Here is a 26,021-nt window from a genome sequence, read left to right as displayed (position 1 = left end):
TGAGGCTGAGAGGACCTGCCCCAGAACTGGTGGCCGATAATGATAGTCTCATTTCCCACACTATCAGCCCAGAGGGAGTACATGAACTATGGAAAGAAGAGCAAGAACCACAGGACTGTGAAACATTCTATAAGTTTGTGAGTCTTGTTAGGCGTGTTAAGGCAGCTCCCTTGGTCTGTAATTTCCAAAATTTAGGAACTGACAGAGGGAATCCAGTAAGAAAAGGAAAACAGGAGGGGACAGTGAAGTTCCAGAGGTGGCTTACAGTGTCCAGGCTGACTTGGCCCAGCATTTAGAAGCTTGTGCGAGGGGCAGCGGGTGAGTAGGGCACATGGGATTTCTTTCCCAGCTATGAATGGCATTTCCCTTCAGCTTTTAACTGTCCTGGGCTTGTATCAGACAAGGCAAAATTACACTCCCTTTGGGGCCCAGCATGGCTGTCCCAGGCCAACCCCAGGGTGGGGGTGCTGCAGGCAGCAGGGCCTGAGGAGGGAGGTGTGGAGGGAGGAGGCCCACTGCCATTCTTGGTATGGTTCTGTCTCAGGGAGCAGAGCTGCATCTGGCCTCACTCTGGGCAGCTTATAAGGCCTGGTGTGAGTTTTGTTGATGCAAGTGCAGCATAAAAGGAACAAATCCGCCAGCACCAGGGCTGTTGCCACTGGAGTCCTTTTGCATACATTTTTCAAATGATAATTCACTCTACCCAGCCCCCTTCCCCACCCCTCAAGGCCGATTTATTGAAAAAACCACCTTATATGGTAATATTGTTAACACACCGTCAGCTGGCCTTTTTAGGGACTCTGTTTAAAGAAGATCCGCCTCTGGGGTTTTATATTGCTCTGGTATTTATGCCAAAGACGCAGCAGCCCTCAGTCACTGGGAGAAGGACCTCTCGGATACTTGGTGAGTACCGCACAGCTTCTGCTAGCCCTAACTTTCCGGGGCCGCCACCTGGCCCCTGGGTGCAGGAGGCGCCTCCAGATTGGCCTGGCTTCTGTGACGCTGGCCCAAGATCACACGTCAAGGCACTTGGTGGGCAGTGGTGCCTCCAAGCGTGCCGCTGCCTTCCAGGAAAGGGGGATCCTGGACAGCCCTGTGCCTGGACGGCGGGCGGGATACAACACCTGTGGCCTCTGTTCACCCTGCTCACCGGGGCCAGTGCGGATCTCTACCCTCACGGCCTTTGTCATGACTCAGAATGTCTGAGAGGCTGTTTCAGGAGAGCAGATGCTTTGTGGGGTATCTGAATCAAAGCCAACAATGGTCCCAGTATCTGTGAGATGTCTGTGTTGAGAATGGGAATGTATTTTCTTCCGTCCCTTATGCCGTCTGATTCACACTTGGCTGAGATGAATGGTGTATTTTCTCAACCCCTGAAGCCTCCAGGGTCACTGGGGGTGTGGAAAGTCAGGGCTGGGGCAGGGGCAAGTGTCCTGTGACATCAAGCAGTTTGAGGGCTGGCAGGGACAGGAGAGCCATCTAATTCATTCTGAGGACACTGAGGTCTAGAAAAGTTAAGTATTGCCCAAAAAGTTCACAGCCAACTGTGAGATCCCCCGCCGATGCCCGCGTCCACGCCGCTCATCCCCTCAACACATACACGCACAAATAATTGGGAGGGGAAGGAGACCAAGGGACTATTTGCACTCTTGTGACCAGAGTCTGCTAACATCTGCCTGTGGCTGAGGAAGCTTGGTGAAGTGGTGGAGGCCTTGGAGACAGACTGTCCAGCTGCCAGCGTTACTGAGTGACCCCAGTTTTCTCATGTGTAAAATGGGAGTACTAGTATCTCGTCGGCAGGGCTGTTGTGGGGATTAAATGAGATCATTCATTTACAGGGTGCACAGATCAACACTGTCAGTGCCCAGCCCTGAGTTTTCAAACTTTAAGAATCACCTGGAGGACAAGTCAAAACCTAGATTGTCCTACCCCCTACCCCAGTCTCTGATTCAGTAGGCTGGAGTGGAGCAAGCTCCCAGGTGATGCTAAGGCTACAGGTCTGGGACCACAGTTTGCACAGGGAGGTTCTCAGCGCTTGCTTTTCCTAGCTGAACAAGTTTAGACTTTGAGGTCAGCCCTTAGGGCCAAAAAGCAACAGAGCTTCCTCTAATGGAGATGGATGAGTACTGGAGAAAATGCAAAGAGCAGTGGATACTACATGCCAGGCCTGGGACACCAAATGGGCAGTATGATGTCATGACCTTGAGGCTAGATTTCTTTCCTCCTTCCCTTCGCTCATTCCACCAGCATTTATTGAGTACTTTTTTATGTGCCAGGCACTGTTCCTGCTCCTTAGGGACAGTGTAGGGGCTTCTGCAATCACTAGGAGAGATGACCAAAGAAGTAGATAAAGAAAGCCCAGGAGGAGCCCTCACCCAGCCCAGGAGGAATCAGGGGTGGCTTCCTGGAGGAAGGGGTACCTGAGGTGGGTCCTGAAGTAGGACTAGTCGCCGTGTCAGGGAAGCATGGTCTTTGGACTGTTTAAGTGGTTCAATTCCACCGAATTTAGATTTCAAGGCAAGAAGCAGGGAGAGTTAAGGTCAAGAGGGGCAGGCAGGATCGGATTAGTAGGGTTTCATACACTAAAGGATTAAGCAATGAGGGACCACAGAAGGGTGAGGGCAAGAGATCTGCCCTTTGAAGGGACTGCTCTGGCAGCTGTGAGGAGAGGGGACTGGAACCGGGTGAGAACCGCAGTGTGCAGGGGTCCTGAGCTGTCCCCCCACCCCGCCAAGTGGCTCCAAGATAGAAAGAAGAGAACCTGAGGATTGCTTGGGAGGCGGTGGGGAGGAGTCGGGTGTTGGCCTGGCCTCCAGGGTGGGCGGTGCTATTCTCGGAGGCGCAAGTCCAGGTAGAGGACAGTGATGAGCCAGAAGTACTGGAGGTGGAGTGAGGTGCCACGGGGCGTGGGGTGCACTTGCCCCGCAGGCAGCTGGTTCTGAGGGTCTGGAGCTCAGGAGAGGGGTTCTGGACTAGAGTGGAACCAGAAAAACGAGTGAGAGACCCGGATGAAAAAACAAAACAGGCCCAGATTCCTGAAGATCAGAAATATTAGTAACCAGAAGTCACTTTTAATTTAATTAATTGTATATCAACCAAGTCAAGATAACATAAAGGTGATTAAAGATGCTGCTAGAGTTTTCCACCGCAGAAGTTTTTCGTTAAATTATTTCTATCTGCCAGCCTCACCAATTGTGTGGATATCTGTGTGTATGTGGATTAGGATAGGCAGCTGCTTAATGTTATTTGAAGCCCTCCCTCCAAAATATTTCTCCAACTATTGTTTGAAGTCTGTCTCACCATCTGAGAGTCCTTCCTTTTAGGGTTTAAACTTTTCACTGAAATGAAAATGTTTTTGGAAACTGGAATAAATTCAACCATCCCTTCAGTAATCATTGATTTGTGAAGTGGATGGTTCCTCTCCTTCCAATATGATAGATTTCATCCTGGGAGCAAGTTCTTTTTTTTTTTTTTTTTTAATTCATGAGAGACACACACAGACAGGCAGACATAGGCAGAGGGAGAAGCAGGGTCCCCACAAGAAGCCTGAGGCAGGACTTGATTCCAGGGCCCTGGGATCACGACCTGAGCCAAAGGCAGACACTCAACCAATGAGACACCCAGGTGCCCCTGGGAGCAAGTTCTGATGGAGAAGTGTAAGAGAAATCATAGGAACTATTATTTTTGCAGCCCTTTACAACAGGGGTTGGCAAACTTTTTCTGAGGAGGATCAGATAGTAAATATTTTAGGCTTTGCAAGTCTAAAGGTTTCTGTGGCAACTACTCACAATTGCCATCATAGAGCAGCCATAGACAGTATGTAAATGAACAGGTGTGACAAGTTCCAATAAAACTTCATTTATTGTCATTGAAATTTGAATTTCATGAAGTTTTCTTGGGTCATAGAATATTATACTTTGTTTTTTTTGCAACCATTGAAAACTGGGGCACCTGGCTGGCTTAGTCAGTGGAGCATACGACTCTTGATCTCAGGGTTGTGAGTTCAAGCCCCACACTGGGGATAGAGATTACTTTAAAAAATAATAAAAGTTTAAGAAAAAAAAATGTTGGGACACTGGGTGGCTCAGAGGTTGAGCATCTGCTTTTGGTTCAGGGCATGATCCTGGAGTCCCAGGATCGAGTCCCACATCAGGCTCCCTGCATGGAGCCTGCTTCTCCCTCTGCGTATGTCTCTGCCCCTCTCTCTGTGTGTGTCTCTTATGAATAAATAAGTAAAATCTTAAAAAAAAAAAAGAAAAAATGTCAAAATCAATCTTAGCTGCTGAAGTGTATAAAAAGTGGCATTAGTTTGCTGACCCCAATTTACAATTTATGGAATACTTTCATTTCCGTTATTTCATATGCTCCATCATACCAGGAGATATCCATTACCCTTTCCATTTTACCATTGAGGAAATGGAAGGCCAGAGGGGGAGGTGAGGCAGGGTGTGGGGGGACTGGGCCATGGGAAAGGGTGCCCTGAGGGAGGAGGAGGGCAAAGAAAGGGAAGCTGGAGGGAACTCAGAAGTCAAACTTTGAGTCCTTCAGAACGACAGGTTGTGGGGCTAACATCTCTGCCCTCATATTTGCCTGAGAGTGGCCAGGGACATGAGTAAGTGGACAAATTCTTTGCACTCATTACATCTTTGGGTTTTGGTCACCTTGGGGGGCAAGGGTGGAGCTGTGTTTCTAACTCTGTGAAATCCTCAGTGAAGAACAGGTGTAGTACGTGCCAGAAAAACCAGAACAATTTGATTGACCTTCTCTGAGCAGAAAGTGGTTGTGACCCCAGGAAACCACAGTGACTTTGGCTCTGGCTCAGCTGACACGCTAGAACCTAGCCACAGACTGCCAACGAGCAGCTGGGGAAGATCTAGAATTTCTCCTGGCAGAGACATTCCCAGAGAGCCTGGCTCCACAGTAAAACCCTTCTTCCCAGGCAGCGTGGGGCCCCATGGAGGCCACACTCCAGGCCAGCAGCCCCACCCCTGCCCTCACCTCTGTCACTTCTCATTTGGTTCTGACTTCAGAAAAGCAGATTTCAATTCACCTAAAGTGCTACAGAACAGCGTTGTTAATAGCTTTAAGTTGCTTTGTGGCTTGTCTCAGCTGCTCTGCTTGGAAAACAAAAGTCCGACATTCTCTTTCTGGAGGGGGATGCAGGGGGAGACAAAGGTGTACATTGATAAGCCAAGCAGGCTTGAACTATAAAATCACACCAGAGAGAAATGCTTAGGGGACCCTCAAGGGAGATAGTCATAGATGCGCAGCTTTTCCTCTTGGCCACCTTCTAGCTTTTGAGGTAGTTTTCCCCTCACAATGGACCACCTGCTAGAACAGGGGAGAACAACTATTTACTGACTGCCTTGTGAATAGTGGGCATGAGAATGGACTGTGGGGACACAGGAATCCCAGGGGCAGCGCAGACCAGGTCTGGGAGGGGGCCGCTCAGGTGGTGGGATTGTCACCCAGCACACATTGAGCACCTACTATGTGCTTAACACCCAATTTAGGTTTGGGGGCTATAAACATAAATCACAGACTACACACATAAACACAGACTTAGTCCTGCCATAGGAGGAGTGCAGAGGCTCAGAGAGAGAAATGAACAGACTCTTTTGTTTAGGGCTTTTGCTGCCAACAGCTCTAGAGAGACAAGCAGAAGCAGAAACACCAAACATGGAGAAGTTAGGACAGCTTCACTGAGGTGATGAGGAAGGTGTAAGCTTCGGGCTTTGGAATCTGTCCGGGTTGATGCCCGCCTTGCCTCTTCCTGGCCAAGAGACCTTGGGCCAAGTTCTTAGGCTTCTCTGAGACTTGGCTTCCAAATCCGTAACTTAGAAATAAAAGATATCTTCCTTTGGGGGTTTTGTGGCGATTAAATAGATAATTTATGTGAAGAGGCCCACATTTTTTAAATTAAAAATAATTTTTACCAAAAATGGAAACATGGAATGTTCTATGTTTCACCTAGTGATGGAGCTTGCACCTTTTCCATTGCATTAAATACTCTGCCCTCTCCATTGTATGAAGGTTTCTGGCAGTTAGTTACAGACCAATTTATTATTCAACAACTTCTTTTGACATTAGGTTGTTTCTGTTTTTGGTTATTTTAAGCTATATTACATCAGCTCTTATCCAAATCTTTGCATGCACCCATGAGTGACTCCCAAGGATGAATTCCTAGAAGTACCTTTGTAGAGTTAAAAAGATATGTACAGGGCAGCCCGGATGGCTCAGCGGTTTAGCACCGCCTTCAGCCCAGGGCGTGATCCTGGAGACCTGGGATCGAGTCCCACGTCAGGCTCCCTGCATGGAGCCTGCTTCTCCCTCTGCCTATCTCTGTCTCTCATGAATGAATAAATAAAATCTTTAAAAAAAGAATTTTAAAAAAAGATACGTACATTTCTAAGACTTCCGATAAGTTTTTTCAAATTCCCCTTCTGAAAAGTAGTACAGTTTGATGATCATCAGTTATGAATGCAAACCCACCTCCCCACAGTTTTGTCAGCAAAGGTCGCCCCAAGAATTGGACACAGTATTCCAGCTAGAGGTGGGGTTAGCTTTTATGCTGGCCACCAGAGTGGCCAGAGTACTGCTAACAGTCCAAATATCCCAGGTCCTGCTCACAGATGCTAAGCCAGAGTATCACAGTTTGCTTATTTACACTCATGTACAGAACCTCGGATTTACCCTTTTAAATTTAATATTATTTGCTTCAGTTCATTTTCTCTGTTTCTTGAGATCTTCTTGGGTTTTGATTCTTCCTTGCAACATATTCCAGCTCTGGAAATTTGGTTGGCATGTGCTCTGTATTTTCATCCAACGCATTTATAAAAACGTCTGACAAAGGACCAAGAGTGGAGCCCTGAGGCATATCGCTGCCTCCAGGTTGATGTCGACCCATTAATTAACACCTTTCAGTGACAGTACCTCAGGCAGCTGTAAATATGCCTAAATGAATTGATTGTTCAGCCCACATGGCTTTGTCAATATAGATATCACAAGAGACCTTGTCAGATGCCACAATCAAGTTAAGCTTGTCTCCCACCTTCTCCTGCATTCCCAGCCCACAGCTGTCCTGGGGAAGAAAAGGGAAGGCTGTCACTGCCAACATTTGTTCTTGGTAAACCCTTACTGATTATAAGAAATCACTGCTTCTTTTTTTTTTTTTTTATCACTGCTTCTTTAATCATGCTTTCTTTAACAGTGCCTTCTGGAACCTGCTTAATGTGCATATCACGATTATCTGAGGTTTTAAAAATCCTCTTTCTTTCCCTCTTTGAACACTGGAACACACTTTGCCCATCTTCAGTCTTCTGACATGGTGGGAAGTTAAAGATCTCTGCAATTGCGAAACTGCTCGGGCCAGAAACAACATTGTTTTAAGCAGCTAGGTGAAGGGACTTTCTTTCTGTCTCCACTCTGTCGCAAACCTTGATTTCCCCTTACCAATGTTGGGTCTATTTTTGTTATTCTGAAAATTCTCCTCGACAACCAATGATTAATTCGCTCATTCATTTCGATGACAAACATTTAAGAGCCCACTTTGTGCAAGACATTGTGTTGGGCACGCTTGAAGAATCGCGGAGGAACAGGACAGACCCAGCTCTTTTTTTTAGTATATGTGCTGCTGAAGCGAGCACCAGACCCAGCTCTTGCTTTTGCAGAGCTACAAACAAGTCAGGATACGCGGAGTTGATCTCTGCTTGTGCAAGTCCAGGGTGCTGTGGGGCAAAGAAGGGGGGACCCAACAGACAGGTGGGCCAGAGGGGCCTCTTGAAAATGCAGTGTCCAATGCAGAGGGCTGGCAGGTGACAGGAGTTACAGTAGCAAGCAGATGTGTGTTGGGGAGAGTGCTCCAGACTCTGTGTCTAAAGACCCAGAAGGGAGAGAAGACAATACAGTTCAGAAAGAAAGTCCATATGGGCAAAATGAGAAGGCCAAGAGGGGGCAAGAGGGAAGGAGAACCTGGAGTCACAGGCCAGGCTAGACCTTGGGGGATCTTGTACCCTGAGTCAGAGTTCTGGGGTTTGATCCACGGCCATGGGGAATCATGGAGGGGACAGGGACAGAGGCAGAGCTGGATCTAGAAAGTCACAGTGGCCTCTTCCCTAGCAAACACTGCTTTGAAAATAACAGGGAGAGCTCCCTTTTAGCCTTAAAATTATGTTACTAAGCTTCTGCTGAGCCTTGACTTAGCCTTTCTGACGTCATATGCATAGGTCTAAGGCTCTGTCTCCTCTTTTACTTTGTCCACCTTCAGCGTGAGGTCACGGAGGGACCAGGTCTCTGTAGCACTTAGCTCCTTCCCGCCTGTGGTCGGGTATTCTGAATGAAGCTTCCACAGGCCCCTCCTCAGCAGCCACCTCGTCCTTTCTCTGGACTGCTGAGAGTTGGCCTCCCTGAGTCCTGGGACAGGGCCCTTCTCACTGCCACCCAGTCTACCACACCACCCCCACCCCCCTGGCTCCCCAGGCTAGGAGGTTGTCTGCGCACCGATTCCTGAGCTTTTGCTGCTTCTCCTTTGTCACTGAGTGCCAAGAAGTTGCCAGATGTTGTCTTCTAGCCTCCCCGAAGGAAAGAAAACCTGCAACAGGTGTGGGAAAAATAAATTCCCTCACCAGGTTGCAGCCATCCCAATGCCACGAGGAGCATCAGCAGAGGGTCTACTGTTTTCTCTGTGAGGAGAGAGGGGACCATGCTTCCCATCAGGAATCCTCTCTCCTCTTGGGCTGCCCTTCCTCTCTGAGGCCCTTCCACCCTTAGGATTGAACATTTCGCCCATAACTACTGCATATTTTTTTCCTTAATGGCATGTTATGTTGTTGGTTTTTCTTATAACCTATACATGAATACAGGGTCCTTGGGAAAAAATGGAAACATGACGGCTATAACCCAGCACCTCCTCTTCCAGGCCCCTTCCTCCTCCAGAGGTAATCAGGGCAATCATTTGAAGACTTTCTTTTTCGGAACTTTTTGCTCTGAGTTCATGTCCACAAAAAGAAAATGGTGAAAGATACACAATATTGCTTTGTGCTTTAAAAAGAACTCCTGCAAGTTGTTTTATATTACATGTTCTACTCTGCAACTTGTTTTGTTCACTCAGTGGAATGGTTTACAAACCTATCCACTTTATTTTTATTTAAATATTTTATTTATTTATTCATAGAGACACACACAGAGCGAGAGGCAGAGGCACAGGCAGAGGGAGAAGCAGGCTCCATGCAGGGAGACTCAATCCCTGGGTCCCCAGGATCAAACCCCAGGCTGCAGGCGGCGCTAAACCGCTGGGCCACTGGGGCTGCCCAACCTATCCACTTTAATCCCTGTAGATCTGCCTGCCTCTTCTCTGGACTTCAGTATGGAATCCCACAATTTGGATCTTTGAGTTGTTCCAAGTTGTAAGTTGGTGTTTTTCTCGAGTTAGAGTACTTGTTTCCCTATACCTTTGCCAACACCTACGGAATCTTTAACACTATAATGGGTGAAAATGGTCTTATTTCCCTTGTACTTCCCTGATAACTAGTAAGGCTAAGCATCTTTGCAGACTTGTGGGACATTTCTATTTCCTTTTCTGTCAATTATCTGTTCATACTCTGTTTTTCTTTTGAGCTGTTTACTTCTTTCTTAGTGATTTGTAACAGTTCATTTATATTATAAATAATCCTTCGTTGAATATACTGTGAATTTTTTCAACTCCTTTCCTAAACTTCACATCTTTAGAGATTCTCTTCATTGGATTAAAGCTTTGTAGCCATTTCAGGCCCTTAAGAGACACATGGATTCATTTGTTAGGGCTGTCAGAACAAAGTACCTTAGAGAGGGTGCCTTAAACAACACACATTTATTTTCTCCCAGTTCTGGAGGTTAGAAGTCTGAGTTCACAATGTTGGCAGTGTTGGTTTCTTCTGAGGCCTCTCTCCTTGGCTTGAAGATGACTACTGCCTTGTTGCTGTGTCTTCACGTGGTCTTCCCTCTACGTGTGTCTGTGTCCTAACTTCCTCATCCTATTAAGATATCCATCTTATTAGATTAGCCGTATTCAACACCAGTCAGATTAATGACTTCATTTTACCTTAATTACCTCTCCAAAGATCCTATTGCCAAATACAGTCACCCTCTGACATCTTGTGGGGTTAAGATGTCAACATAGGAATTTGGGGAGGGGAGGGAAACACAATTCAGCCTATGACAACAGGGTAGAGAGAAGAAGTCCACCTGCCAGAGAGTGGGAGTCCAGGTCTATGCCTGTCCCTGGTGGAATTGGGCCCTGGTTGGAGGTGGAATCAACCTCCAAAACTGAGAATCCTGTCTCCAGCATGATTGTGACAAGTGGCTGACTACTTCTCTTCTCTCCCTGATCCAAAGGTGCTCCAGTCCCTGGTTCACTTGGCCACCCTCACTATGTGTGAAGAGGAGACCACCGCGCTCGTGTGTGACAATGGCTCTGGCCTGTGCAAGGCTGGCTTCGCAGGGGATGATGCCCCCCGGGCTGTCTTCCCCTCTATCGTGGGCCGCCCTCGCCACCAAGTATGTGCTCATCTGGACCCAAAGCTTTGAGCTACTAGGAAAAAGCGCTGCATAGTGGACACCGTATTGAACTCTGAGTGTGTGTGAGAGTGTATGTGTGTGTGAGAGTTGTGTGTGTGTGTGTGTGTGTGTGTTGAAGGTGGGGGACTCTCTTCTGAGTCCCTTCAGATAGAAATATCCAGGACCAAACCCAACATATCCCAGGTATGCAGGGATGGAATTATGTCTGGCTTAAGTCTTTGGGGTTGCTAGGTTTGGAAGAAACTTTTTACAAACACATACAAGTAAACAAGACCATGGCCTTTAAGAAATGAATACTCTGTGAACTAACTTGAGATCACAGGCTAGCATAGAGACAAAATACTTCACCAGGGGGAACGTAAAGGAGGGAGAGATTAAATCTGAGCAGAGGGACCAGGGAAGGAGAGGCTTTGGATAATTGAGGATGTGGATCTCCGCATATAGAGGGGAGAGCAAGAACCAAGATCTGGAGATGTAAAAATGCAAGCAGAGGTGTTTGAGGAAGACAAATACCAGTCCTGTGTGTGCAAAGTAAGGCAAGAAGTGTATAGAAGGCCTTGCTCGCTCAGAAACTGATATTGCCTTAGGAGCGAGAAGAGAGGCAAGCCCACAGGAAACCCTCTGCCTTCTCTCCCTGCCACCTCCACGGTCATGGGTGTCTGCCTTGCCCTTGTCTCTTTCTGTCCTGTCTCCAGGGAAGAAGGGTATCTTTCCTATCTGTATCCTTCCTCAGAGACCATCCAATTCCTGGGTCACCCTTCATGAAGCCCTCAACCAACTCACTCCTTCTTATCTTTTGCATCGCAGGGTGTCATGGTGGGAATGGGCCAGAAAGACAGCTACGTAGGGGATGAGGCTCAGAGCAAGCGAGGGATCCTGACTCTCAAGTACCCCATTGAGCACGGCATCATCACCAACTGGGACGACATGGAGAAGGTATTGGTGGACTCACCCTTTGGGTATAATAATTCATCATCATGATCCTCATCTCCCCCAGGCCTCCGCCCTGTCCACTGCCTCTAAAATGTTTCTCATATCCTTCTTTTCCTTCCTGTCCAACCACATGGCTACTCTTCATGGGGCTGCTAACAGCTCTCACTGGATGGTTGCAATGGCTTCCTGATTTCTTTGTCTCCTGCCTCACCATCCATGAATTCTCTACATTGCGGCAGAACTTGTCTTTCTAAAACCAGATCACATCACTCACCTCTCTGGGATCTTCAGTAGCTCCTCATTAATTGGAGTAGGAATAGGTCCCTAACTCCCTGTCTGGCATCGAAGGGCCTGTGCCACCCAATGCCCAGGTTCATCCTCGCAAGCAGCTCTCAGCGAGCAGGGTTTAATGCTACTGCTGCCGCCTCTTCAGGCATAAATGGCTTCTCTCCCTTTCATGTTCTCTGTCATGACCTCAGGTAGGTACATTGATGCCAGGTTGTTATGCTGATTCTCTAATGAAAATTCTAAGTAGGACTCTCTATAGGTTTTTAGAAGCTTGTGTGTGTGTGCAAGAAGATACAGAGGTGGGGGGCAATTTTTAAATGGTAGTTTGTGATCAACAAAATCATGTGTGTGAAATGCTAATGGAGCTCTTCTAGTATTCTTTTGATAAATCCTGCTGACATTAGTCTGAGAATCCTTGTTTCTGCGAGGAGTGCCTTTTGAAGTGTAATAGAACAGACTGCAACCAGAAATAAAGAATGTTGCTGTGAAATCTGTAATGCACCCTACTTTTCTCTAAATCCCAGACTCAGTCACTCTGGGTGTGAGATAAATAGACACAACACTATAGTTTTCGCTTCGCACCATGGAGTGGCTAAGAGCTCCTGCCCTGGAGGCAGTGGCAGGGAGGTCTGGGAGCGAGTCTTCCTTTTGAGCCTCAGTTTCCTCATTTGTGCAGATAAAAATACTTTCTTCATTAAATTGCTTTGGAAATTGAATTAGATACTCAGTATAATCTCAAGGCATCCAACATACTTCATTCTCAATAAATAGCATATATTATTCATATGGATCTAACAGCATCTAATTCAAAAACATATTAGACAAAATATTTTAGTATAAATATATTTTAGCACAGTAGTAACAATGTGTGAACTCTTTATTTCTAATTTTTTTAAAAATTTTCATTTATTTATTTGAGAAAGAGAGGGAGAATGAGCAGTGGGGAGGGGCAGAGGGAGAGAGAGAGAGAGAAGCAGACTCCCCGCTGAACAGAGAGCCAGTTGTGGGGCTTGATCCTAGGACCTAGAGATCATGATCCGAGCCAAAGTCTCACACCTAACCGACTGAGCAACCCAGGCGCCCCTCTTCATTGTTTTTATTATTTTTTTAGATTTTTAAAAAGATTTATTCATGAGAGACACACACAGAGAGAGAGGCAGAGACACAGGCAGATAGAGAAGCAGACTTCATGCAGGGAGCCAAATGTGGGACTCCATCCTGGGACTCCAGGATCATGCCCTGGGCCGAAGGCAGGCACTAAATCGCTGATCCACCCAGGGATCCCCTCCTCTTTATTTTTTTGATATATTTTATTTATTCTAAAGATTTCGAAGGGGGTCAGCCCCAGTGGCTCAGCGGTTTAGTGCTGCCTTCAGCCAGGGAGTGTTCCTGGAGACCCGGGATCGAGTCCCACATCAGGCTCCCTGAATGGAGCCTGCTTCTCCCTCTGCCTGTGTCTCTGCCTCTCTCTCTCTCGGTGTCTCTCATGAATAAATAAGTAAAACCTTTAAAAAAAAAAGATGTTTTAAATTTATTTGAGAGAGAGCAAGAGTGAGGGGAGCGGCAGAGGGAGAAATAGGCTCCCGCAGAGTGGGGAGCCCAACTTAGGACAGAATCCCAGAACCCATTCCAGTAAAAAAAAAAAAAAAAAAAACCTCACAATTTAAAAAATTGTATATATTTAAGGTGTGACCTAATGACTTGATAGATATTTATATTTGTAAGAGTTACCACATTCAAGCTCATTAATGTATCTATCACCTCACATACTTTTTTTTCTTGTACTGAGAACACTTAAGATTTACCTCTTAGGGATCCCTGGGTGGCGCAGCGGTTTGGCGCCTGCCTTTGGCCCAGGGCGCAATCCTGGAGACCCGGGATCGAATCCCACGTCGGGCTCCCGGTGCATGGAGCCTGCTTCTCCCTCTGCCTGTGTCTCTGCCTCTCTCTCTCTCTCTCTCTCTCTCTCTCTCTCTCTCTCTGTGACTATCATAAATAAATAAAAATAAAATAAAAAGATTTACCTCTTAGCAAATTTCAAATACACCATAATTTATTCATCCCACATAACTGAGACTTTGTACACATTGGCCAACATCTCCCATCTCCCCTCCCCCTAGCTCTTGGTAAATACCATCCTACTTTCTGCTTTTATGAGTTTGAGTAAAAAAAGAAAAAAAAAATCACCATTTTTAATCCTGAAAAATAATCATAAGGTATGTCTGGAGAAATAAATAAGGCTAAAATATATGAGAACAAAATGAGTGAGAAAAACTATGACAGGAGACTTGCCATATCCACATATTAAAATATGATATAGTTATAAAAATTAAAATAGTTTGGTACCAAAACAAAAATAAAGAGGAAATACATGATAAATGAAACTTTGAACTCTAAAAGGAGAAAAGGATTATTCAGTGAATTATTCCAGGACAACTGATGAGTTATGTTAGGGATGGAGAGTCTTCTTTGCCTTATACCATTTCACCAAACACATATCAATTGAATATAAAAGCTAAATATAAAAATTCAAATGGTAAAAAAAAATACAATATAGTAAGCATGAACAATCATCAAATTTCTGGTGAAAGAAGTCTTAGAGGAAAAGATAACAAATATGATTTCTTAAAAATCATAACTTCTAGTATGTGAAAAAAAATAACCAGGTTTAAAAGATAAACAATAAATTGCAAAAAAATTCACGAGTGCAATGAAGATTACATTAACAGCTAGTGTAAATTGATCATTAAAAATACATTTTCACCAAATAAACAAAGGATATGATCAATTTGCCAAACAGAAATTGTAAAAAGTTGCAAATATGAAAAAACTTAAACTCATTTGAAAGAAATGTAAATTTTCAAAGTTAAACAATGTTTCCCTATCAAATTATTTCATATACTAAGCGCAAGACCCCTGAATACAGGTATGGGTAAAACGGGCTTTCTTGTTCTGGAGTAGAGTGATATAACCTCTTTCTCGGGAATAAAAATCAAAGTCTTCCAATTGCCATGCTCTTTAGCCTAGTAATTCCACTTTAAAATTTTTTTCGGGGGGGGGGGCCTGGGCGGCTCAGTTAAACATCTGCCTTCAGTTCAGTCATGATCCCAGGGTCCCTGGATGGAGCCCTTTGTAGGGCTCCCTGCTCTGTGGGGAGTCTCCTCCTTCCTTTCCCTCTGCCCCTCCCCCTGCTTATGCACACTCTCCCTCTCTCTCAAATAAATAAATAAAATCTTTAAAAAAATAAAAAATAAAAAGTATTTATTTGGAAACATCCTGAATGGAAAAAAAGAAAATGTAATATACACAAAGAGAACTATGACAGGATTATTTGTAAACAAAAATCAAAGATACCATGAATAGTAATATTAAATACATGATGGTATGTGATGAAATGTTATGTAAGCATTAAAAATAAATGTTCCACTTATTAAACATAAATGTTTACTATGGAAAAGGATATTATTTATGTTACAGTAATTGCAAAATGGCAGGAAACAAAATTGAGTGTAAAAGTATAAAAATAGGGGATGCCTGGGTGGCTCAGCAGTTTAGCACCTGCCTTCGGCCCAGGGTGTGATCCCAGAGTCCTGGGATGGAGTCCCACATCGAGCTCCCTGCATGGAGTCTGCTTCTCCCTCTACCTATGTCTCTGCCTCTGTGTTTGTGTGTGTGTGTGTGTGTGATGAATAAATAAATAAACATTTTTTAAAAAAGTATAAAAATAGCATAATAATAAATGAATACAAGTATATGAGATAAATAAATGGTGATAGAAATAAGTTTGAAAATATTTAAAGGTGAAAGATTAGTAAGAAGAAAAAGCCAAAGTGCTAATTATTTATTACTAGGTGATGGAAATGTGGCTGATTTTTACTCCTCCTAAAAATATTTTTCTAATTTTAAAATTATTAACATCTTTAACTTTTAAAGTACTTTATAAAAGCTCTAAAAAGTGAAATGAAATAAAGTGCAGGTGTTGGGGCCTAACACTCAAGGTTCTGATTCATGGGTCTAGGATACAGCCTGGGAGCCTTCACCTATGACAGTCATCCCAGGTGATTCTGCTACAAAGCATCTGGGGCCCACATTTGAAGAAATACTGACATCACTCAATTAAGACTAACTGCCATTCACGCCTTCTGTGAAACTTTCACAGACAGGGCCTCTGTCTACTTATGCCATTTTGTCCACCTCAGATGCCTTTCTCAGCTGCTGGAGACCTTCCTTTGCCTGCAGGGCCCGCTCAAATCCCCCAGATAATGAACTGCCTCTTCTTTTACTCAAAATGTGGATGTATCTTTGTATGTTGTCTTCTTGGGTGTTTTTCTCCCCTCCAGACTTTGAAACCGAGATCCAGGGGACTTATCTGATTCATATCTACCCTTACCACAGTTAGCACCATCCTAACCCAAAGTAGAGTGCCCACAAATATATGGGGTACAACAGAGGCAGATGATCCTATGCCCTGCCTCTGAGGAAATCAGAGCCTATGTCCCTGCCACTTTGCTGAATCCCTCTGAAATAAAGACTCCTGTTTGGTCATCTTGGATCACTGAACATAGTGGGAAGAAATGACTTCCTCTAAGGCAGTAATTCTCAACAGGAGCAATTTTGCCTCCTGGGGGGCATTTGGCAATGTCTGGAGACATTTTTGCTTGTCACTGCTGGAGAGGTGCTTCTAGTGGGTGGAGTCCAGGAATGCCAAACATCCTATAATGCACTGGTCAGCTCTCCATGTCGTGGAATTATCCAACTTAAAATGTCAAAGTGCTGAGGTTGGGAAACCCTGCTCTAAAACACCAGCCTGGTCAGTAATAAACAGTGACAGTTCAAGCATATCTGTCAGGTTCCCCTCAGGACATAGTATACACTAAGTGGGTGTTTTAAAATTAAGGAAGGACTACTTAGAAAGATGTGAACAGGGTTATGGAACCAGAAAGGAATGTTGAGGCAGTCAAGTACTAGGAACAGAGGAAAGCTCTTATACCCATAAACCTGAAGGATGGGGGTGGGGCAGCATCACTACAGCTGGAAGAGGGGCTATCCAATAGGAGCTGGGCTCACAGAGGGCCACAACATTGGTTGGAGAAACACCCTAACCTCTCTCCTCTTCCCACTCCCCAGCCTCTTATTGATATCTTTCATCAACCAAACACAGACAGAAGCCAGGAAGCAAGGAATACCAAGAGATGTAATTGGCCTGGCCCTGCTCCCAAGGAAGAAAGCAGGGAGAGACAGAAGAGTAAAGAGGAGGGAAGTTCACATGGGAATAATCTATAGACTGGGTATATTGGCCATAGGTCCGCATCCTATCTGGGACCCTGTTGAAAAGGAACATAATCTCTAAAGTTCAAGCAGAGGTTCCCAGGACTCACAGTCTCCTCTCCAGAACCCAGCCTGTGCTATGAATATCGTGTCATGCTCCCCCATCATGGGCATACCAACTGGAATTTCCTAGGAGTCTCCTTGTCTCATTTGACTTTTGTCTCAACCAGATCTGGCACCATTCCTTCTACAATGAGCTGCGGGTAGCACCTGAGGAACACCCCACCCTGCTGACAGAGGCCCCCCTAAATCCCAAGGCCAACAGGGAGAAGATGACCCAGGTAAGAGGCCAGAAAGTCTTGAGCAGAAGAATACAGAATGGATCCCTTCTCCCTTTCATGCATCAGTACAACAAAAAATTTTGAGGACATGCTCTGTGTATAGTCTATGCCAGGCCCTATGGGAGGTGGGAATAGGATAAATAGGCACAGCCCTTGCTCTTAATAAGATCCCAAACCATCCTGTGGGCCGAGAGGTGCTGTGATTTCTGTCACATAATCCTTTATCCTGCACTGTCCTTTCAGATCATGTTTGAGACCTTCAATGTCCCTGCCATGTATGTCGCCATTCAAGCCGTGCTCTCTCTTTATGCTTCTGGCCGCACAACAGGTGAGTCTGTTCCCTTCCTGACTTGGAGGGGCAGAAGGGAAAGTGGGGCTCCTGCAGTGCTACCTGCTCAGGAGAATCAAAGGGACAGCCAAAGTCCAGGGAAAGTCCTGCTTAGGGGTAACAGAAGGGAAGCCCACGTGGAATTCATTCAGGTCTACCCAGTAGAGCTGGCAGGAATTTATGTGGACAAAGCATGGCTAATGTATCCAGCGGGGGCGTTTTCCCTCACAGCCATCAGTCCCCAAGATTACACACACTTTCCCACAACACTGGAATGTTTCTGCTTGTGAACCTGTAATGGCAGATGTATATGTGCCCTTGGTATGGAAAGGTGCTCAAGGAAATGGAGGGAACTTCAAGATAAAGCAATTTGTCATGGGGACTTGACAGCTTCCATGAACATAGTTCAACATTCATTCACTCAAGTATTCGTTATTTGTTCATTCATTCATTCATCAGATATTTTCCATTATTCCCTACCATGTGCCAAAGACTGTACCAGGCCATGGGCACACACTGACAGGCAAGAGAGCCCTGCCATCATAGAGCCAACAGTCCACTGTGTGTGTGTGGGGGGAGGGGGTGTGCACAAAAACAAAATATAATTTCACTGCTGATGACAAGGACAGTGATGGGGAACGTATGATGGTCCTATAGTTTATTTGTTTTACCATTTCTCTACTACTGGACTTTCAGGTTGTCTCCAGTTTTAATTTTTTATTATAAAATATGCTGTGATCAGCATCCTTGTACAAGTATAAGCTACTGGTCCCTGGATATTTATTTTGCCCTACTGAGCCATCTTATTAGTGTTAATCATGTCTCAGTTGTTTCTCTTAGGTTTTCTAGGTATACAGCCTCGTCATCTACAAACAATGACAATTATATTTCCTTTTGATAGTACTTCTTATTTCTGTTTTCTGTCATATTACATTGACTAGAATGTTTAGGACAGTATTAATAATGCAATCTAACAGTATTAACAGTTTCTCCATTGATTATGAAATGGCTGTTGGATTGAGAGAGATTTATTATGATTGTTTTTTTTAAGATTTTATTTATTTATTTATTCATGAGAGAGAGAGAGGCAGAGACACAGGCAGAAGAAGCAGGCTCCATGCAGGGAGCCTGACGTGGGACTCGATCCCAGGTCTCCAGGATCAGGCCCTGGGCTGAAGATGGCGCTAAACTGCTGAGCCACCTGGGGTGCCTATTATCATTGTGTGTGTGTGTTTTAAGATTTATTTATTTATTCATTCAGAGAGAGAGAAGAGAGAGGCAGAGACACAGACAGAGGGAGAAGCAGGCTCCATGCAGGAAGCCCGACCTGGGACTCAATCCCGGGTCTCCAGGATCACAACCCAGGCTGCAGGCGGCGCTAAACCGCTGCGCCACCGGGGCTGCCCCTTATTATCATTGTTAAAAAGTTCATTTCCCTCCATGGTTTACTAAGTTTCATCAGCAGGGAATGTTAACTTTTTTTTCAAATTGGCTGTTTTTTATTAAAAAAAAAAAAAAACCCTTCCAGATCTAACATTCTCCATGCACGTACATATGTGTTAGTTTAAAGCCAGAAGGATGTGCAAATTATCTAGTCTCTCTTAAAGAATGTGCAATTGAGATGCACGTTGACTAAATATGCATTACTGTGAAAGTGTTTTAAGGAATACAAGAAGAGGTTTTACTTGCCTTCTATAAGGTTACAGTCTCATTTGGGAGAATAAATGATGTTCGCAAAAAATATTATTGATGATAGTTACGGTGGGTAAATTTTCTCAGCTGCTAGAGAAAAATATGGTAGTTGAAGACCTGTGGCAACTGGTCCAGAAAGATGAAAGACAAGAAATTTTCATAGCTCTTATCCCCTCGATCCATAGGCATTGTGCTGGATTCAGGGGACGGTGTCACCCACAATGTCCCTATCTATGAGGGCTACGCACTGCCCCATGCCATCATGCGTCTTGACCTGGCTGGCCGTGACCTCACTGACTACCTCATGAAGATCCTCACAGAGAGAGGCTATTCCTTTGTGACCACAGGTATCCAGCCCCTTTCCTGATTTTAACTTGAGCTCAGACCAAATCTGTTCTAGGACCAGGTGTTCTCTGATGAAAAGTCTGTGGGCCCCCCTGTTCTCAAACTCTCTTGAAATAGATGGGGAGGATCCTAGGCTGGGGCTGGGTCTCTGGACAAGACCAGATGATCAAGGCAGCCTTACTTATGGAGGAAGGTTCCCAACCAAGATGCTCTGGGGATAGGGACAAGGTCTCCTTAAGTGCCCTTGCACAGCATTCCCTCTTTCCCCAGGGATCTCCCACCTCTGTGTCTACACCAGGATCAGAGCTGGGTTTTCCAAGGTTGAATGGTAGTAAAAATCTGACGACACACTTTGTTACCTAGGGGCATTTATGGTTTGTCTGAGGACACATGGAATAAATAAGGTCCAAATTTCCAAGGCAGAGTTGTTATGCTTCAATGCCCACCCTGGGCAAGAGGAGATTTTAGGCAGGGGCTTTCCTAGATTCTGTAAGACCACATCAAATCCTCCTGTATCTCTACCATAAAAGTGTCCTGTAAGGCCCCCAGGAAGGCCCATAGCTTTGTCAGCGCAGAGTAAAGACACAAGGAGAAAAGCCCCTGCAAAGTTTTGCCTGGGAATCAAGATTTTTGAACTTGCACTTTAGGAAGAGGAATGAAAAATTAACATGAGTCCTAAGAATGAATCAAAGCAGAAGAGGAGGTTTTCATGGAGATCAAAATAGGAAAACTAACAGAACAGGGTATCTACTTTCTGTCATTCCTACTCTTTCTAGCTGAGAGAGAAATTGTGCGAGATATCAAGGAAAAGCTATGCTATGTGGCCCTGGACTTTGAGAACGAGATGGCCACGGCAGCCTCCTCTTCCTCCCTGGAGAAGAGCTATGAGCTGCCAGATGGGCAGGTCATCACCATTGGCAACGAGCGCTTCCGCTGCCCCGAGACCCTCTTCCAGCCTTCTTTCATTGGTGAGGTTCTGCCCACTGTCCCTGCTAATTGGTGTGGAGGAGGTGGAGGACTGGGGAAGGGAGGGAGAAACACCAGGAGTCATGCACACTTTGTTTATAGTTTATACATAGCCCACATTCCCAGGAAGGGCCAAAAAACACATCAACAATGCAATCAGATAAAATCTAATTTTTATTTATTTTTAAGATTTTATTTTTTAAGTAATCTCTACATTCAACACGGGACTCAAATTCACAAGATCAAGTGTCACATGCTCTACCAACCGAGCCAGCCAGGCACCCTGATAAAATCTAACTTTAAATAAAAGAATATAAAATAAATAAATAAATAAATAAATAAATAAATAAATAAATAAAAGAATAAGAATATCAAAATAAAAGAAAAGCAGAATAGGGAATATAACATAAAACTAAGAATAAGGTTAATACACAAAGCACTTCTTGGATTGCTGAACATTTAGGTCACAGGAGCCAAAACCCAGAGCAGTAAGTTGGATGGGTTTGGGGTCAGATATGGTCTCAGATCCTGACTCTGTCCTTTCAAAGCCTGTCACTTTGAACGAGTTACCTTCTTTAAACCTCGGTTTTCTCATTTATAAAGTGGAAATCATGATAGTACCAACTAGATAGGGTTATAACAAGGATTACATAAGAATATTTCATACAAGGACAACTACTTTCTTGAGGAGTGTATAGGAAGAGTTGGGCCTGTAAGCAAATGTTAATAGACAGTGTAGTGGTACATAGCAACTGAGCAAAGTGATATAAGCCTAAGAAATCTGTAAAGACTTCTTAGGGAAGGAGAACATTTGAACAGAATCTTGAAGAATGAGCATCATTTGACCGTATCTGGGGATGGAAGGAGTGCAGAATGGGGAATGGCATACAGGGTAGATGGAAGGGTACATGTAAAAGCACGGTGATTGAAAGGTCATGTTCAACTTGGGACATGATGAGAGAAATGTGGTGTGTGTGTGTGTGTGTGCGTGTGTGTGTGTGCGCGCCCGCGCGCACAAGGGAAACTGGAGGGAGTTGCTGGACCACACAGAGTGTGGTGGTTAATCACATCAGCAATGATGTCCCTGAAGGTTTTAGGCAGCAGTGTAGCAAGACCAGGTTTGTATTTTAGAAAGATTCCTCTAACCTCAGTGTGGAATTTTGTTACATGCAGAAAAGACTAGAGGTGGGGGAGGCCAGGTAGGTGGGCATGAGCTGGTTTGGCATGCAGCCTTTCACTGTGAAAGGCCTTGCTGCCAGAATAACATGGACCTGTAGATGGGGGGGGGGCTGTCAAAGATGAAATGACATTGCATGTCAAAGAAGACACACAATGGAATATTTTTTGACAGTAAGGCTGCATATTGTATGATTCTATTTATAGGAAATGTCCAGAACAGGCCAATTTATAGAGACAGAGAATAAATTAGTGGTCACCGAGGTTAGGGGGAGGGAGGAAGAGGAAGATCACAGTGTCTGCTAATGGGTATGGAATTTCTTTTTGGGGTATTATAAATGTTCTAAAATTTTGGCAACAGTTGCACAATCTGTGAATCTACTAAAAACTACTGGACTATACACTTTGGAAAGGTGAATATTATGATATATGAATTATATATCAGTATATATATCAGCTTGAAAAAAGCTGACTCAGGGAAAGTGTTCCCTTAGAAATATACTTCAGCTGATCAATGTGAAAGATCAATGAGAACAGGAGGAACCAAGGGCCAATTAAAGGTCGGATCCTGTAATCTATTTAGGAGGTGATTAAGGGTCTGAACTAAGGTAGCTGCAACTACAGAAGAGTCACTTGAGGAGTCGGAGGTGTGGGTATTTATGAAGTGATGGATGCTGACTAGATACTATGGCCTATGCTAGGCATGGAGTCTGCCGGGATTCATGAAACCACCTACAATTCCATCATGAAGTGTGACATCGACATCCGCAAGGACTTATATGCCAACAATGTCCTTTCCGGGGGTACTACCATGTACCCCGGCATTGCTGACAGGATGCAGAAGGAGATCACAGCCCTGGCCCCCAGCACCATGAAGATCAAGGTGAGTCCTGCCCCAGTTCCCCCCAATCCTGTCCTTCGAACAAAGACCTGCCTACCTGAGCAATGCTCCAAAACAGTCTGCCGGGCCCATAGAGTGGTGGTCTCCTGAGCTCAGTGTTGTCCTGGCCTGGGACAGATTTCATCTCAGAGGATTATGTCCTTGGGCACTGATGAGTTGGAGACATGTTTAGCGTGAGATCTCAAACATAATCGTATGATGTCATATGATTTGAGAAGGTGGTGAAAGAATTTGGGATGAGAACATTGAGGGGTTTGAGGATGCAATCAGGAGGAGAGAAATAGAGGGCAAAGAAAAGAAACAACACTACAGCATCTTTAGACTTTAAAAGGATGTGGGGGGATGCCTTTAAAAGGATCAGACGCCTAGGTGGCAAGTGGTTGAGCATCTGCCTTCGGCCCAGGGCGTGATCTGGGAGTCTCAGGATCGAGTCCCACATCGGGCTTCCTGCATGGAGCCTGCTTTTCCCTCAGCTTGTGTCTCTGCCTCTCTCTCTGTGTCTCTCATGAATAAATAAATAAAAATATTTTAAAAAATAAAATAAAGGATGTGAGTGTTACCCCAGAGGAGAGTGAAAGTTCCAGAGAGATAGTTCAGTGTGGAGCAGGCTGCTGGTTCAAACTCACAGGGACATCACTTGATTCCTGGACAGCCTGTGATCTGTTGTCTCCTCTTTTTTTTTTTTTAAGATTTTATTTATTTATTCATGAGAGACACAGAGAGAGAGGCAGAGACATAGGCAGAGGGAGATGCAGTCTCCCTATGTGGAGCCTGATGCAGGACTTGATCCCAGGACTCCGGGATCATGACCTGAGCCAAAGGTAGACGCTCAACCACTAAGCCACCTAGGCGCCTCTGTTGTTTCCTCTTCGCTCCCATCCTCCCCATGTGGCTGCTCACCCAGGCAGCTCACCTCACAGGCCTCATGAGAATGGAGGCCCACCTGTCTTCCACTTCTCCCCAGCCTCTGGTCCCTAAGAAACCATACAGAGCTTTCTAGGACTTCTAGGAACTTTGCTCCTAGCAGGTTTAGAAAAGGAGTTGGGAATTGACTAGAGATAAGGAATAAGTTGAAAGTTACAAAGTCTCACAATAAAGTTGGTCTCTGGGAGAAGGCCTCATTTGAGGAAGTGTATTCTAAGAAACTTTTTTTCCACGAAAGAAGGCTGCCCCAGGCCTTCCCCTGCCTAACAGATGGCCCTCAGCATAGGGAAGCAAAGGGGGTTACCAGAAAACAAGTGGGAACCCTTGGACCCTTCTCACCGGGAGCCACTGAACAGCCACGCTTACTGAGGCCTGCCACACTGGAGGCATGGCACCAGGCCTGAGGCAGGGGCTTTTCACCAGGTCTGTGTGTCAAGATACCACACCTCATTTCACCCCCAGATTCTGGCTCACCAGATGCGGGGTGCCCCCCCATTGATAAACAAACACCAGCTTTTTGATGCATATCCCAATTTGTGAGCCACTGCCCTGAGTTTAATGACACGTGCCAGCCTTCAAGGAGTTTAGGATCTAATCAGTAGACATGATCACCGAGAAGGCAACATAAATAAGACAAGAGGAGGGAAAAGGGTGCTTGAAGCAGGGGAAATAGAGTGAGCAGAGGTGCCCCAGGGTATGTGTGCAGGTATGAATAACCCAGCCAAACAAGACAGCCAGGTTTGTACAGTGGAACCAAGGAGATGGAAGAAGAGAAGTGAGGTGAGGTGGCATCAAACGGGGGACCTCCAGCCCAGGACTATTCAGACTCTTCTCACGACTAGAGCTGTGCAGCAATAAGGCGGCTGTGCTGGTCCTTGAGGTATCAGTCCAAAGGGTGACCGAGTCACCTTTGCCTGACTGAATAACTTCTAAGAACCCTTCTTCTTCTGTAATTCCATGATCTCTGCAATTTAGGAAAGATGTTGAGAGGGAGACAAAACAATCAATTCAGTGTTTGGTTTATTCTAGCACTGAATTCTTAGACTCTATAGTAGCAGTCCCTCTGGAGCCACTTGTAGGTAGAGTTCAAAGTTGTTTCACAGGACAACCAATTTCTAGAGGCTAAGCTCAGGACCTCCAGTGGCGAGGATGAACCATGTATCTGTGAATTTAAGAACTTGTCAGATACCAGTGGCTATTGACAGATGAAGCTCAAGACAGGGTCTGAGTGGACTGGCTGACTCAGGATTGGGGGAAGCCCAGCCTGTGCTGCCCATGCATCTAAACTCCAGGCAGGAACAGAGAGGCACTTTCCCTCTAGCTGTCTGTGTTGATCATCTATCGCTGAGGGACAAGCAACTGTGAAATCTCAGGGATATAACAATAAGTATTTATTGCTTGTGCCTCTACAGGTCAGCTAAGAGTCAGCTGATCTAAGTCAGGCGTGGCTAGGCAGCTCTGCCGGTCTAGCCAGCTCAGGTCAGGTCCATAGCTCTCAAGATGGGGCCCAGGCTGAAGGGCCAGCAGCTTCTCAAGGGAAGCCCTTCTCATCAAGATGGCAGAGCCACAACTGTGTGTCTGAGGTACCTTTAAGCTCCTGTTTGTGTTATCTCTGCAAACGACTCATCAGTCAAAGCAAATACAGGGCCCAGCCCAAAGTCACAGGGTGAAACAGTGCATCCTTCCCATGGCGGGGAAGACAAGGGAGGGAGTAAAGATTTGAGCAACAATATACTCTACCACAGGGTTTATCCTGTTTGTTTCTGACTGTGGAGGCTGTCCTTATCTGGGGCAACCAGGCACTGTGATGAGATGATCTCCTGGATTACCTCCCTGTTCCCTTGGGCACTAATCATGATACACCACATTTATTCTTTGCAGATTATTGCTCCCCCTGAGCGGAAGTACTCTGTCTGGATTGGAGGCTCCATCCTGGCTTCTCTCTCTACCTTTCAGCAGATGTGGATCAGCAAGCCCGAGTATGATGAGGCAGGGCCCTCCATTGTCCACAGGAAGTGCTTCTAAAGTCAGAACAGATTCTCTGGGGATCCCCCTTGAGACTGCTCTGTTACCAGTTATGAAACATTAAAACCTGCAAGCCTTACTTCTCTGTGTGGGGCTTTTTTTCCACCCTGGGCTTTTACATAGTGCTAAGGCCTTTTCACTCCTTATTTCTAATCCACACAATGATCCTGTGAGATGCATATATTCCCATATTAAAGATGAGGAAATTGAGGCTCAGAGAAGTTAAGGACTTGCTGAAGATCACAAAACCAAGATTAAAATCTAAGTGTGTCTGACTCTA

At 45.2% G+C, this 26,021-nt stretch overlaps 1 protein-coding gene across 1 annotated transcript; it reads left to right on the top strand.

Annotated features, from left to right (window-relative positions):
* The first annotated feature begins 809 nt into the window (after positions 1 to 809).
* Positions 810 to 25,820, top strand: ACTG2 (actin gamma 2, smooth muscle). Its single transcript, XM_055312426.1, has 9 exons — positions 810 to 903; positions 10,372 to 10,533; positions 11,362 to 11,490; positions 17,274 to 17,384; positions 17,628 to 17,712; positions 19,590 to 19,751; positions 20,526 to 20,717; positions 22,593 to 22,774; positions 25,598 to 25,820. Exons 2-9 carry the CDS (start codon positions 10,408 to 10,410, stop codon positions 25,739 to 25,741), a joined length of 1,131 nt encoding a protein of 376 aa, XP_055168401.1. The 5' UTR covers positions 810 to 903; positions 10,372 to 10,407; the 3' UTR covers positions 25,742 to 25,820.
* The last annotated feature ends 201 nt before the right edge of the window (positions 25,821 to 26,021 follow it).

The sequence above is a fragment of the Nyctereutes procyonoides genome, unplaced genomic scaffold (assembly GCF_905146905.1).
Source record: "Nyctereutes procyonoides isolate TBG_1078 unplaced genomic scaffold, NYPRO_anot_genome, whole genome shotgun sequence".
NCBI classification, from domain to species: domain Eukaryota; kingdom Metazoa; phylum Chordata; class Mammalia; order Carnivora; family Canidae; genus Nyctereutes; species Nyctereutes procyonoides.
This window is presented reverse-complemented; position numbering and strand designations above follow the sequence as displayed.

Coding starts and splice junctions, on each gene's coding strand:
- ACTG2 (XM_055312426.1), top strand. CDS start 10,408: ATGTGTGAAGAGGAGACCACCGCGCTCGTGTGTGACAATGGCTCTGGC. Junction 17,385..17,627: donor ACAGGGAGAAGATGACCCAG/GTAAGAGGCCAG, acceptor CTGTCCTTTCAG/ATCATGTTTGAGACCTTCAA. Junction 19,752..20,525: donor CTATTCCTTTGTGACCACAG/GTATCCAGCCCC, acceptor TACTCTTTCTAG/CTGAGAGAGAAATTGTGCGA.